At 43.2% G+C, this 15045-nt stretch overlaps 1 protein-coding gene across 1 annotated transcript in view; it reads right to left on the bottom strand.

Annotated features, from left to right (window-relative positions):
* The window catches only part of LOC134350980 (golgin subfamily A member 7-like), a 65336-nt gene extending 50506 nt beyond the window's left edge, over nt 1–14830 (bottom strand). The window contains exon 1 of the mRNA XM_063056923.1: nt 14798–14830. Within this exon, the coding sequence (XP_062912993.1) occupies nt 14798–14806 (9 nt within the window). The 5' untranslated portion in view covers nt 14807–14830. The remainder of the gene's footprint in view (nt 1–14797) is intronic.
* Nucleotides 14831–15045: the final 215 nt, after the last annotated feature.

The raw sequence follows: 15045 nt of genomic DNA, 5'->3' as shown, positions 1-15045 counted from the left end.
ATGGAAGAAACAATAAAAATATGGTCAGGAAGGTTTGATTTGCTTAGGGAAGTGCAAAAAGCTGCGGACTAAATGGTCTCAATGAAGTCAACGAGATCCATGCTTGTGTACTGCAGAGAGAAAACAGGAGCCAATACACCGTAGTAACGTTGGCACGAGAACATCCTTGTCAATTCATAAAACTGTATTCAGAACCTGCATCTGATGAAAATTCGAGTGCTACTATTCAAATGCATTTTATGCATTTCATACCCTGCAGACTTTTTAGTTCGTTCAACAAAATTAAAATCCACATGAACTCAATGCTACATCCAAGTCATGAGGCACTAGAAATACATATCATTGCTTTTCTAAATGATAAATATTTGCAGGTACCTTAAGGTTATTATAGCTGGGGGTGGTAGTGGGATAAGCTCATACTACCATTGCTCCCAATGGTGTGCATCTCCAATAGCCTCTGACAGCCATGTCTAGCTCCTGGCTTTCACCTGTGGCTTAGTTACTAAGCCTTGTATGACTATGACTATTCTACTTTATTGATCCCGGGGGAAATTGGTTTTCATTACAGTTGCACTATAAATAATTAAACAGTAATAAAACCATAAATAGTTAAATAGTAATATGTAAATTATGCCAGGAAATAAGTCCAGGACCAGCCTATTGGCTCAGGGTGTCTGACCCTCCAAGGGAGGAGTTGTAAAGTTTGATGGCCACAGGCAGGAATGACTTCCTGTGACCCTCTGTGTTGCATCTCGGTGGAATGAGTCTCTGGCTGAATGTACTCCTGTCCCCAACCAGTACATTATGTAGTGGATGGGAGACATTGTCCAAGATGGCATGCAACTTGGACAGCATCCTCTTTTCAGACACCACCGTCAGAGAGTCCAGTTCCATCCCCACAACATCACTGGCCTTACGAATGAGTTTGTTGATTCTGTTGGTGTCTGCTACCCTCAGCCTGCTACCCCAGCACACAACAGCAAACATGATCGCACTGGCCACCACAGACTCGTAGGACATTTCTACTGACAGGAGGAGGGGCAAAGGCAGGTTACTGGCACCCTAAAACCAGTTGCTTCAGACAAGTGGGGCTCATCAGCCATGGCTGGCAGCTCATCGAGAAGGAAAACTCTGATCTCAACCCTCTACTGCCTTGAGTCTATACTCACTCGTGGGGAAAGGCTTCAGGAATAAACCCCAAGGAAAAATCTGGAGCTAGATTCCCTCAGGCAGTCCTTCTGTGTGTTCAACGCTGAGCGGAAACTCCCGTGACAGCATAGCTGTCAAACTGTATCGATTTCTGCAGTTCCTCTGGATTCATTAGCTGAGTGGAGAGGGGTAACCAGCTGCATGGGCGACAGGCTGCTCTCCATATCGCACTCCCCTAGCTTGCATACGACAGCTAGGACGCAACATCCATGGTTGACCCTGACCAATGGAAGGCCTCAAAATATTTTCAATCAAGATAAATTGTTAAATACTATCACACACAAACTGCTGGAGGAACGGAGGACATCTATGGAAAAGAGTATAGTCCACGTTGTGCCGAAACCCTTCATCAGGAGTGACAAAAATGAGTCAGAGTTGGAAGGTGGGGGGGTGGGGGAGGGGAGGAGGAGAAGGATCACAAGGTAATTCGGTGAAACCAGGAAGGGGAGGGGTGCAGTAAAGAGCTGGGAAGTTGATTGGTGAAAGAAATACAGGGCTCAAAAACAAGGAATCTAATCGGAGAGGACAGGAGGCCATGGAAGAAAGAAAAGGGAGAGGAGCACCAGAGGGAGGTGATGGGCTAGTAATCAGATAAAGTGAGAGGGAAAAGGGAATGGGGAATGGTGAAGGTTGCGGGGGGGGGGGACATTACTGGAAGTTAGAAAAATCAATGTTCCTGCCACTGGGTAGGAGGGTATCCAGACGGAATATAAAGCATTGCTCCTGCAACCTGAGTGTGGCCTCATCATGACAGTAGAGGAGGCCGTGGATTGACATGTGGGAATGGGAATGGGAAGTGAAATTAAAACGGATAGCCACTCGGAGATCCCGCTTTTTCCGGCAGACAGAACGTAGGTGCTCGGCGAAGCAGTCTCCAAATCTATGTCGGGTCTCACCAATTTAGAGGAGGCTGCACCGAGAGCACCAGTGTGTAGCATAAACACTTTTTATATAGTATAAGTAATATAAACACTTTTGAATCTAAAACCTCAAGTTCAATGTTATAAATTATCGAAGGATACAAAGGCAACTCAATGATGTACATGATTAGTCATGACAAAGCAAACTTTTGAAAATTTTGGACCTGTAGATCTGTCTTATTTGCCTTTGCTGGACCACTTTACTATACAAGTAAAGGCTACTGGAAGGACGGTGTCTATGCTACAACTAGTTTTAACACCCAAATCCCCCCCAAATTTTGCCTTGCACATTCTGACCCAGTTACTAGTACAATGAGATTTCTAGATTCTAATTAGCTGACATGAAGTTTAAGGACGCTAAAGTTCACTGGTCATGAAGCCGTTGGCAAAATCTCTTCCAAATGACTGCTTCTGTTTAAAGTACAAGCCAATTCAGGTAAAGAACACGAAGAGGAAGAACAAAGCATTTATCCATAGCCAAGTCTTTGAAAATTGTTAGTGTTTCATGAAAATCAGATCAGAAAGTGAAGCTGGAAAGTATAATTTTCTTTAAAACAATGTACCACTGTAATAAATATACCTGCAGAATCAGGATCAAGTTTAATTTCACTGGCTTACGTCGTGAACTGTGTTGTTTTGCAGCAACAGTACATTCCAATACATATTTTTATAAATTATAGTTGATAGCTTAGAGGACCATAATTGCCACAGCACATAGTCGTTAGCACAACGCAATTAAAGCATGGGGTGTCAGAGTACAGAGTTCAATTCTACTGAAGTCTGTCAGGAGTTCGTACATTCTCCCTGTGACCAAATGGGTTTCCTCCGAGTGCCCGGTTTCCTCCCACAGTCCAAAAACATACCTGTTAACAGCATAGTTGTTCTATAATTGATCATTGTATGCTGTCTTGCAATAAAGACAGTACGTACGTACGTACTGGCCGCACGTCTTGTTGGGCTGGTAGGACCTGTTCCGCGCAGTTTCTCTCAATAAAGTAAATAACGAGAAGCGCTGGCAGAGTGGAGTAATTATAAAGCTGCTGCCTCAACTCCAGCAATCCAGTTTGGTCTTGACCTCCAGTGCCGTCTGTGTGGAGTTTGCAAACTCTCCCTATTGGTTTCCTTCAGGTTATGGAATATCCCCTTGTATTCCAAAAGTTTTGTCATTGTAAACTGCATTTACTGCAAGTAAATGGTAGAAATCTGGAGGAGTAGTTCATAAAAACGTGGCGAGTATGGATTAGGGCAGGACTAGTACAGAAACAAATGCTTGATGGTAGGTGCTGGCTTGGTGTGCCGAAGAGCCTCCTTCTATTCTGTCTCTATGGCTCAGAAGAATTGAGCAACAGCACAATATAATGCATTCGTTTACAAGCTGAATTGTTTTGCAATGACAAACTTATGACATGGTCTCAGAGGACTTGTTGGTTATTCTCCTCAAATGGAAAACCATTTTCAAAGCTCTGTGTGGTATAGAACACACGGGAAATCACAAACTATTGACAAGTCTGTGAATAAAGGAAACAATCTATATATGACCACATTTTTTCATGGTGTGTATGTGACAGGTGAGATAAGAATCAAATTCCTGAAATAAGTAAATAAAACTTTCTGCTTCTACACATCTACATTCTTCAAAAAGTGTTAGTGTGATGTCAGCGATGCGCATAACATTGAAAGGAATGCAGATCCAGTGCCGTCTTATTTATTTCTTCTTTCATTACAACCATTTCCATAAAGACAAAAATTATGTGGTGGCATTCTGATTTGTATTCAAGGCGGACTTATCTGTTGACACTTGGGACCAAATCTCAACTTTCAACACAAGCTTCCTCCCATCAGGCTAAATTGAAACTGCCAACATTTCCAGCCTGCCTAATTCTGGTTTTAACAGAGATAGATTGAGGGAAGATGACAGATCCATTCATAGGAAGTAGCTTGAGATCACTGTTCCCTCTAAGCTATGCGAGTGCATAGCTGCACGATAACTGAAATGCTCCCGCGCACATAACCTTTGTTGCCATGCAGCTGGAATTTTCTTTTGTATAAATGTTTTATTAAAGTACTGCACAGTTTTCAGGTTGTGTAAACTTTTCCTGCTCAGAGCAACGGTCAGTTTGCGCAGCTGTAAAGGGAGTGCTGTTTGATATTCATGTATAATCAAATTGGTTGCTTCTATTTTAACGGTTATTGTATTTTAACTCAAGTCAGACAAGTCTCCAAGGGCTCAATGCTGACAGGTATAAAATTACAGAAACAATTCTGAAAAATCATTTCTGATGTTGTGCACACATTTTAATAGGCTTCATAATTTTGCTACTGAAACAATAGGTCAGATCAATTTCTTTCGCAGCCCTGCACAGATCAAAGCCATGCTGAGGAGCAACTGCACGTGCCTTTCGTTAGCACACAGTTTTAAGGATCCATGGTGGAAATAAGCAGTGAACCATCGATATGATCTTCCCTTGCACAAGAGATTCTCATCAAAAATCCCCTTCCCAGCTTCCCTTTAACTCTCTTTGTATTATGTATTGTGCTGGTTGAACACATAACAGAGTTCAACCCTTGGTTCAAGTTTGTATGGCTCCACTATAAACCTTACTGCCTATTTCAATAACTCTGGCGGCCAAGCCACAAGAGATTTTTTTGGACAAAAGAAATAACTGCTTCCACTCACTATTTTCATTTCTCTGCATTAAATCAAAGTGCTCATCAATGAAGTGATGGGCTAATATGCAAATAACAATGAGATGTATTACCCTTCATTCTGTAGTATGCACCCCAGTGGGAGGAGTTAAGCTGCTTTCTCAACCAGAAGAGAAAACTAAAGGAAAAAAAATCTTTCAACAGAGAACTTCAACAATCATCTATTGTCTAAGGAAATCAATAAGAATGGTTTGAAATCTTTCAACCTGCCGAATTCAAAGACTATAAAAATATATGTACTATTATGTATTATTTTTCAGTGACAAAGGGCTTTTTAAACTTTTTGCGTCAGTTATGGTGGTACATAGATGCCTTATGCAGAACTTCAGCTCACTTTAGTCTCCCCAACGTATTCTTTACTCTGATGAACAGAATTCAATTTCCTCCTCCTGCTAATACCAAATTTTATTTCCAAGGTTCTGATAAAGCTGACAAGCTTCACTAACAGAAGTGACTTTACTTCTAGGAAGAACCACATTGGTCTCTGTTCAACATCACAACCTGACAAACATATACTGGCTTCTCTCACATAATCCATAACCCTCTTCATACAACCGCTTTATCGTTGACAGCTTGTAGCTTCTCATCCTGAAAGCACAGGGCTGCTGCACATGAAAAGGCAGTCAGTCGTCTCAAGTACTGGGCCATCCACAATCTTGTACAGTGGGGCATTAAAGAAGCTAATTTTGAATATATCCCATTCAGCTCAATCCATTAAGTTACCTACAGATAATATACACGTGTCACTTGTGAAGGGTACAGCACAAGAATTACTCATGTTCCATTTCTGAGGTGTTATGTGTAACGAGAAAAGAAAAATTTAGTAGAACAATCAGACATGCTCAAGTTTGTTTTGTCATTAGTTAACTGTCTGGGCAACCATTCTGCTAGAGTCACCTACTGCACAGACCAATTCAGTGATAGGAATTTCTATTTCAAGTAAAAAATTGTGGATTCAAAATCCATTACAGTTATTTAACACATAAACTAGATGTACACTTCAAAGTTCTACACTGCTGGAAGTCCTTCAAGCAAATTTTTAAATTAAGGTCTTACCTGCCTTTCTAATTTATGTAAAAAGATGCCAAACAGAGCAATGCAGTTACCCATGTTCTGGCCAACAATTCTCCCACATCCAATTGTAAAACCAGATCTTTTTTTAAAATTAATTAAAAGACTATCAAATTGTCCAAAGTCTTTTCCACAAAACAATAACAACTCAAAGCAATACAGCATAGAAACAAAACCGTTCGATTACCAAATCTGCACTTATAATAAAGCATCGATTTTACACCAGTTCTGTATTATTATATAATATTCTGCCCATATTGCAATCAGTTCTTCCAAGATACTACCACTCACCTACAAATAGGGGGCAATTACCACACATCTTGGGGATACAAGAGGGAAGCTTGAGCACCCACTCACAGGAAACTCCAGCAATCACATGGAGAGCGGACGAATTTCATACAGACTGCACCAGAGGTTAGGGCTGAATATGTGTTGCTGGAGTAGTGAGGCAGTGGCTCTTTTGGCTGCACAACTGGATTAATCTCACTGGCTCTCCACTCTGGACAACAGCAATACATACGTTAGGCTGCTGTTTACAGATTACAGCACAACCATGCCTTTGATTACAAATTAAAAAGCTCCAAAACCTGGGCCTCTGCACCATCCTCTGCAACTGGATCCTGACCTCCTCATTGGGAGACCATAGTTGGTGTAGATTGGAAATAACATCTCCTTGCTGACGATCAGCACTAGTCCACCTCAAGGATGCAAGCTTAATCTACTGCTCTGCTCTCTCCACACCCACAAATGTGTGTCTCAAAACAGCATAAACTTCATTATAAATTTGACAATGACAACTATTGTTGGCAGAATTTCAGATAGCGACAAGGAGGCATACGGGAGTGAGATTAAATGGTGTTGCCACAACAACCTTGCACTCAAAAACAGAAACACCAAGGAATTGATTGTGGACTTTCATGAAGGGGAATTCAAAGAAACACACACCAGTGTGTGATCAGGAGTGGAAAGGATAAGCCTTGGTGTCAACGTTTCTAACCATCTATCATGGGTGCAACATATTGATACAATTACAAACAAGGCATAACGGTGGCTATAATTCATTAGGAGTTTGAGGAGACTTGGTATATCAGCAAACACTCTCGCAAATTTATACAGATATACTTCAGAGAGCATTCTAACCAGTTGCATCACCGTCTGGTACGACGAGGTCACTGTACAAGATGGGAAAAAGCTGTAAAAATTTGTAAACTCAGCCAGCTCTATCATGGGCTCTAGCCACCCCAGCATTAAGGACATAATCAAAAGGCAATGTCTCAGAAAGGAGGCATCCATCAATAAGGACCTCCATCACCTAGGACCTGCCCTCTTCTCATTACTACCATCAAGGTGGTTGTACAGGAGCCTCTGAAGACACACACTCAACATTTCAGGAACAGCTTCTTCCTCTCTGTCATCAGATTTCTGAATGGATAATGACCTCATGTATACTACCTCACGACTTTGCTGTCTTTTGCCCTACTTATTTAATTTTTTTTAATACATTTCTTATTGCAGTTTATAGTTTTTTATACTTTATTGTCGCCAAACAATTGATACTAGAATGTACAATCATCATAGCAATATTGGATTCTGCACTTCCCGCTCCTTGGATTACAAATCGATAGTAAATATTAAAAATTTAAATTATAAATCATAAGTAGAAAATAGAAAAATGGAAAGTAAGGTCGTGCAAAAAAAAACGAGAGACAGGTCCGGATATTTGGAGGGTAGGGCCCAGATCCGGGTCGGGATCCGTTCAGCAGTCTTATCACAGTTGGAAAGAAGCTGTTCCCAAATCTGGCCGTACGAGTCTTCAAGCTCCTGAGCCTTCTCCCAGAGGGAAGAGGGACGAAAAGTCTGTTGGCTGGGTGGGTCGTGTCCTTGATTATCCTGGCAGCACTGCTCCGACAGAGTGCGATGTAAAGTGAGTCCAAGGACGGAAGATTGGTTTATATGATGCGCTGCACCGTGTTCACGATCTTCTGCAGCTTCTTCCGGCCTTGGACAGGACAACTTCCCTACCAGGTTGTGATGCACCCTAGAAGAACGCTTTCTATGGTGCATCTATAAAAATTAGTGAGGGTTTTAGGGGACAGGCCAAATTTCTTTAGTTTTCTCAGGAAGTAAAGCCGCTGGTGGGCCTTCTTGGCAGTGGACTCTGCTCGGTTGGACCAAGACAGGGCATTTGTGATATTGACCCCGAGGACCTTAAAGCTTTTAGCATGTTCCACTTGCGCACCACCGATGTAAATTGGGTCGTGCGGTCCGCTACTCCTCCTGAAGTCAGCAACCAATTCCTTCGTCTTGCTGGGGATAAGTTATTGTCTTCGCACCATGCCACCAGGTTCTTAATTTCCTCTCTGTACTCTAACTCATCATTACCTGAGATTCAGCCTACAATTGTTTTGTCATCCGCAAACTTATATATTGAGTTCGATGGAAACTTGGCTACACAATCAGTGAGTACAGCAAGGGGCTGAGTATACAGCCTTGTGGGGCACCGGTGCTCAGAGTGATTGTAGAGGAGAGCTTGTCCCCTATTTTTACAGCCTAGGTCCTGTCTGTGAGGAAGTTGAAGATCCAGCTGCAGATCTGAGTGCTAAGGCCCAGGTTCCGGAACTTAGGAATCAGTTTATTTGGAATGATGGTATTAAAGGCAGAGCTGTAGTCAATGAAAAGGAGCCTTACATATGCATCTTTATTCTCCAGGTGTTCTAAAGAGGAATGTAGGGCCAGAGAGATGGCATCTGCCATTGACCTGTTGCTCCGGTAGGCAAATTGCAAAGCATCGAGGCTGTGGTTGACCTGTGCCATAACAAATCGCTTGAAGCATTTCATAGCAATTGATGTCAGAGCCACAGGTCGATAGTCATTCAGGCATGCCACCTTGCTCTTCTTCAGCACTGGGATTATCGTTGTCTTCTTAAAACACAAGGGGATCTTAGACTGAAGCAAGGAGCAGTTGAAGATGTCAGCAAACACTCCAGCTAGCTCGCTTGCACAGGCCCGGAGAACCCGTCCCGGGACGCCATCCTTGGATTTATCTTCAGGAAGGCCCTTCTAACGTCCTCCTTGGTGACAATGAATCTCGATGCCACCAGGTCCGGTTCATCCGGAGGGAGCGGGACGCTCTTCTTCTGTTCGAATCTTGCGTAGAATACGTTTAGTTCATCAGGAAGAGAAGCGCCACAGTTATTGATATTCCCAGCCTTTTCTTTGCGCCCAGTGATCTCATTTAGACCCTGCCATAGTCTACTGGCATCCCTCTGGTTAGCCTCGGCTTCCAACTTGGCTCGACATTGCCTCTTGGCACCCTTAATGGCTTTCCAGAGTTCACACCTGAATTCCGTGTAGCGACTGGTATCCCCGGACCTAAAAGCCACAGCTCTAGCCCTCTAAAGGGACGACCTCATAATTCATCCAAGGTTTCCAGTTAGGGAATACCCGGATCGTCTTGAGAGACACACAGTCGTGCATTTCCAAATAAAGTCCGTGACAGCTGAGGCATACTCATCGAGGTTAGCTGCCAAGTCCTTGAATACTAACCAGTCCACCGATTCAAAGCAGTCGCGGAGGACCTCATCCGTTTCCTCCATCCAACGCGACACTACTTTTGACACCGTGACCTCCCACTTCAGTTTCTGTTTGTAAGCCGGGAGGAGAAGTACAGCCTGATGGTCCGATTTTCCGAAGTGAGGTCATGGGACAGAACGGAAGACATCCTTGACTGCTGTGTAGCAGTGGTCAAGTATATTCGGGCCTCTAGTGGGGCAGGAGACATGTTGGTATAACTTTGGCAGCACCTTTCTGAGGTTGGCCTGGTTAAAGTCCCTGGCTGTAATGAGCAAAGTCTTTGAATACCTGGTCTCAAATTCACTGATGTTGGCATACAGTATGTTCAAAGCACACTCCACGTCCGCCTGGGGGGGGAATGTAGACCGCTGTCAGTATGACCAAGGTAAATTCCCGTGGCAGATAGTAGGGATGACACTTCACCGACAGGTGTTCCAGGTCCGGGCTGCAAGAGCTTGGCAGTGTCACTGTGTCCGAGCACCACACAGTGTTGATCAGTAGGCAGACACCACCTCCCCTCGTCTTGCCCGAAGATGCTGTGCGGTCCATCCGATGAATCGAAAATCCCTCCAGTCGGATGGCACAGTTGGGAATGGCAGGGGAGAGCCAGGTCTCGGTGAAACAGAATACACAGCAGTTCTGCATCTCTCTGCAGTAGGTGAGTCTCCCTTTAACATCATCCACCTTGTTCTCTATGGCTTACACATTAGCCAGCAGGATGGTGGGCCTAGGGACCCTGAAGCCCCTCAGCTTCAATCTGACCAGCAGCCCAGCTCCTTTTTTGTGTATTGCAATATAGTGCTGCTACAAAACAACAAATTTCATGACATATACCAGTGATATTAAACCTGATTCTGATTCTGCACCACTAAGCTGCCATACATTAACTGAATGCAAAGTAATTAACTGTCTGGAAAGTGCTGTGGATTATCCTTCTCCTTCTCCATGCCCCAATATACCATACATTTCCAATAAAGCCAAACCCAACTGCATGGTTGTTAAACCACAGCGGTAAAGTATGACAAAGCAGAAATTGTCCCAAAGACGTCTTTTTACTATTTGATTTAGTAGTTGTCAGCCTTCATTTCAGTCAAACGACAACACCGAATCCAACAGTGAAACCAACAGCTTGAGGGTGAGAATTCAAGAAACAAAAGATGAGGAAAAGGCAAAAGTTTACTGTACACCCACTGGACTGCACTGGCAATGACAGTCAGTCAAGAAGGTATGAGGGAAGAGTATCAACAAAAATGGCTTTGAATCATTGTGACTTTAAACTATGTTGGGTTTGCTTATTCAAAATAATTATGATGGAATTGAGGAATTAACTGAGTAAGATGATCTGAAGCTCTCCAAGACATTAAGGTGCAATAGAGAGCAAATACTCAAGATTTACCTAAAACTGTTCCATTTAGTAGTCGAACAGTAGTTTGATATCGTTGTACTCCCAGAATTATACCTGACAAACAACGGCACCAAAATTCTATCCCACTGGCAGAAGAGCTGGAAACAGCTCTGGGAGAGGATGAAATGCTTCACAAAAACAATCAATGCTTAGTCACACAAGAAATTAGGAAGCAATTAGGAAAATACTGCAGCTGCACATGCAACTAGTTGTAGGTTTGTCATCTGAAAATGCATTTAATAAAGAAAATAGTCAACAACCCTGCAGTTCGTATTGTTAACTGAACTACTTTCACTCCAGCCTGTAACTGAATCTCACACACACAAACAGCGACTGATTGCCACTAATCTGAGGGCAAGTCATTGGGTAATGTGTATTTAAAGCAGAGGTTGATAGGCTCTTGATTATAAGGGTGCTAAATATTACAGGGAGAAGTCAAGAGAATGGGGTTGACAGGGAAAATAAATCAGCCATCATCGAATAGTGAGGAAACTCAATGGGCCGAATGGCCTAATTCTGCTCCTCTTTCTCATGGTCTTATTCATTGAGTAGGGTGGTGGCAAAGCAATTAAGTTATCAAACAATCCAGAAATCCAAATTCAAACCTTACAACTAATAATGGAATTTAGAAAAACAATACAGTAATGATGATAATAAAAACAAAAGGTTTTCATAAATATCCATATAACTCACTTCCTGACATTCTTATTCAGGCCCATCCCATGCATTTGGCTAGAAAATGCTGCTGGAGGGCGCTTATGTAAGCCACAATTGCATCATTACTGTTACACTCAAACATAAATAAAAGTCAACAGACCACATTGTCAAAACCATTGGGTTTACAAGACAGACCTGCCCAGATGACCTTACAAAAGCTTCCTCACAAACATCTGAGACATTGGTTCCTAAGTTGGGACAGCTGCCCTACATAGCTGTCCAGAGATTACAGATGCTGGAATCTGGAACAGAAAATTGGTGGATAAACTAAGTCAAGCAGCATCTGTGGACAAAAAGGAACTGTTGATGGTTCCGGCTGAGATCATGCCGGATTGAGACTCTACACAGAAGACAGCTCAATCCAGGAAAGGGGAGAAGTAAGACATGTGGAGAGGGTGATAGGTACATCGAGAAAGGCTGAGGGATGATAATGGACAGAAAGAACCAGTGGCGGGGGGGAAGACTAAGAGACCAGTTTGCCGAGCTCCCATGCTCCACTTGCACTGTGAAACCCAAATGCATGCTATTTCAACTCCCTCTTTCCCATACCGACTAGTCCTTCCTCAGCCTTCTTCACCACCAGAGTGTAATCCAATGCAAACTAGATGAACAGCATCTCATATTCAACTTGAGTAGTCTAAACACAATGGTGTGAACACTGAATTTTTCAATTTCAGGTAATCCTTAGATCCCATATTCCCCCTACCTTCTATTCCAATCCACATCAGGTGCTGAATTTTATGTTTCCTTTCCCATACCTCTCCTCCAGCACATCCACCCCGATCACCAACTTTCATCTCCACCCCATTCTGGTTGTATCCAACTATTAACTATGCAATTCACCCATTGGATCATCGTACAAGTCTGGTTCCAGCTCACTATATGATTCCAATTATTACTTTTCTTACATAGTCATAGTCAAACTTTATTGATCCCAGGGGAAATTGGTTTTCGTTTACAGTTGCACCATAAATAATAAATAGTAATAGAAAATAATCATAAATAGTTAAATAGTAATATGTAAATTATGCCAGTAAATTATGAAATAAGTCCAGGACCAGCCTATCGGCTCAGGGTGTCTGACCCTCCAAGGGAGGAGTTGTAAAGTTTGAAGGCCACAGGCAGGAATGACTTCCTATGACGCTCTGTGCTGCATCTCGGTGGAATGAGTCTCTGGCTGAATGTACTCCTGTGCCCACTCAGTACATTATGTAGTGGATGGGAGACATTGACCAAGATGGCATGCAACTTAGACAGCATCCTCTTTTCAGACACCACCGTGACAGAGTCCAGTTCCATCCCCACAACATCACTGGCCTTACGAATGAGTTTGTTGATTCCAGCACCTGTAGCCCAAGTCCCCACTTACCCTCCGGCTGGTCACCACCTTCGTCCTCCCTTCCCCTACTTGGCTACAACTCCCTTTTCTGCTTCCATTAAATAACCACCTGCCTCTGTCTCCCAATACCATCCCTCCCCGGTCTGGAGACTTCAATGATCATTACTTTTAAGGACTTGGGCATAGTGGGGGTCTGCAGCAGATGAATCAGGGGATAACCTACTGGCCTCACCAATGAATCCATGACAGCTGCGTATGTCCATGATGATGAGTACTGCCTACTCTTTGGGATAAAATTTCACTTTTAATAGACACACCCTCCACGGTGATGTACAACTCTCCAAATGTAGTAAACAAGATCAATTCACAGCAGGTTTGGCAGCTCAAAACTGGACACCTGAGGAATATCTGTAGCAGAAATGCACACCTCCACAACCCAGTGGACTTAGCCTGGTTCTATGAGAAATCTGCAAGGACATACTGGAAAGTTCACTACAATATCTTCGACTCACTCAAGTGGCATCCAGATCCCAAAAAAACAACACCCACCCAGAGCAACTAATACACATTGGTTGCCATAACATCCAAGAAACTCTAGTAACAATTCAATAGAATCACCCTAGCTAGAGATTCCCTCTCCTTCACCCCTCAAAAAGTATGTCTGTAAGTGTAAAACCATGCCGATGTCAGCACCACAAACCATATGCACCCAAATCTCAGCCTTATCAGTAATTGCAGCAAAGCAAAGCAGGAGAATTGTTTGGCTTGACAGAAAGGGAAAATGATTACTAAGCAACAATATTACAATCTCATGTTATTATATTAAATATGCACATTCCCACAATCAGCGAAAGGCTGACATGTTTCAACAACCATGCAACATCAGAATCAATCACTCAAATTAGAAACTGCCAAAACAATCGGCTATACACCCAAAATGCTGGAGGAACTCAGCAGGCCAGACAGCATCTATGGAAAGAGTACAGCTGACATTTCAGGCCGAGACCCTGCCAAAGAATCTCAGCCCGAAACGTCCACTGTACTCTTTTCCATAGATGCTGTCTGGCCTGCTGAGTTCTTCCCGCATTGTGTGTGTGTTGCTTGGATTCCAGCATCTACAGATTTTCTTGTTTATGAAAACAATCAGCTGTTATTTTGAGGTGCATCACTATAATCCCAACCAGTCTCCTCTTCTATAGACCAGAACTTCTTTTTTCCTAAAACCCTTATGAAAGCTCAATATAAAGATACTCATCACCCTTCGCTCCTGACTCCAACACCCTCCCACTGCCAATCAGAAAACATTACAAATTATAGATCTGAACAGAAAACAATTAAAAGAAAAGCAAATTCCCCCACTATTGCTTCTTTCAAACTAACAAATTAACAGTCGTCAGCTGATGTCAGGGATTTCACATCTCCTTGCAGTTGGATGAAAAGTTCACGATTATTCGTGGCATTTCCTGTAACTATTAGTTGAACACAAACCTAACCAAACAGTAATCTCGCTTCTAGAGGTAGTGGAAGCACCGAGCACCGTGGACGCAGGGGGAGGAGGTAGAGAAAAGGAGGGAGCTGTGAGCAACTGGGTAGCTGGGAGGGAGAAGAGTTGGGGGCGGGGGAGGAAAGAAGGAGAAGATCGGATGAGCGGGGAGGCGACGGCCCCAGAGCTGCTATCAACCCGGGAGTCCCGAGCCCTGGCCTCCCCGTCAGCTCCATTTACACCAGGCACCAGGCCGCTATTCGACTCAAGTAGGCTGTATTCCCTTTGTTCTCACGCTCTGCCTTCTCATTAAGCATCCCGACACTCACAAACCCCACACCAAGCCCCGTTAGTACCGCTTCCTTCCCCCTCACCTCCGCCATCTTGAACCGCAGCCTGCTTCCGGGTTTGTGCGTCCCATGGACATAATTCCGCCCAGCTGGCAGGCAAAGAACAAAGGGGCCGCCTCGCAATCCAGCTCCGTCTATGTGCCTCAAATAACACCCGATCCATCAAAATATTTCAGATTTTTAAATACATTTTTTTCTTGTATTGAGACAAAGTTTTGCAATATTCATATTTAAATGTTTTGTTCATATATTTTTAAATCTGGAATCCCTCT

The sequence above is a fragment of the Mobula hypostoma genome, chromosome 8, assembly GCF_963921235.1.
Source record: "Mobula hypostoma chromosome 8, sMobHyp1.1, whole genome shotgun sequence".
Classification (NCBI taxonomy): Eukaryota; Metazoa; Chordata; class Chondrichthyes; order Myliobatiformes; family Myliobatidae; genus Mobula; species Mobula hypostoma.
Note: the sequence above shows the minus strand (reverse complement) of the source record. Positions and strands in the feature narration are given on the sequence as shown.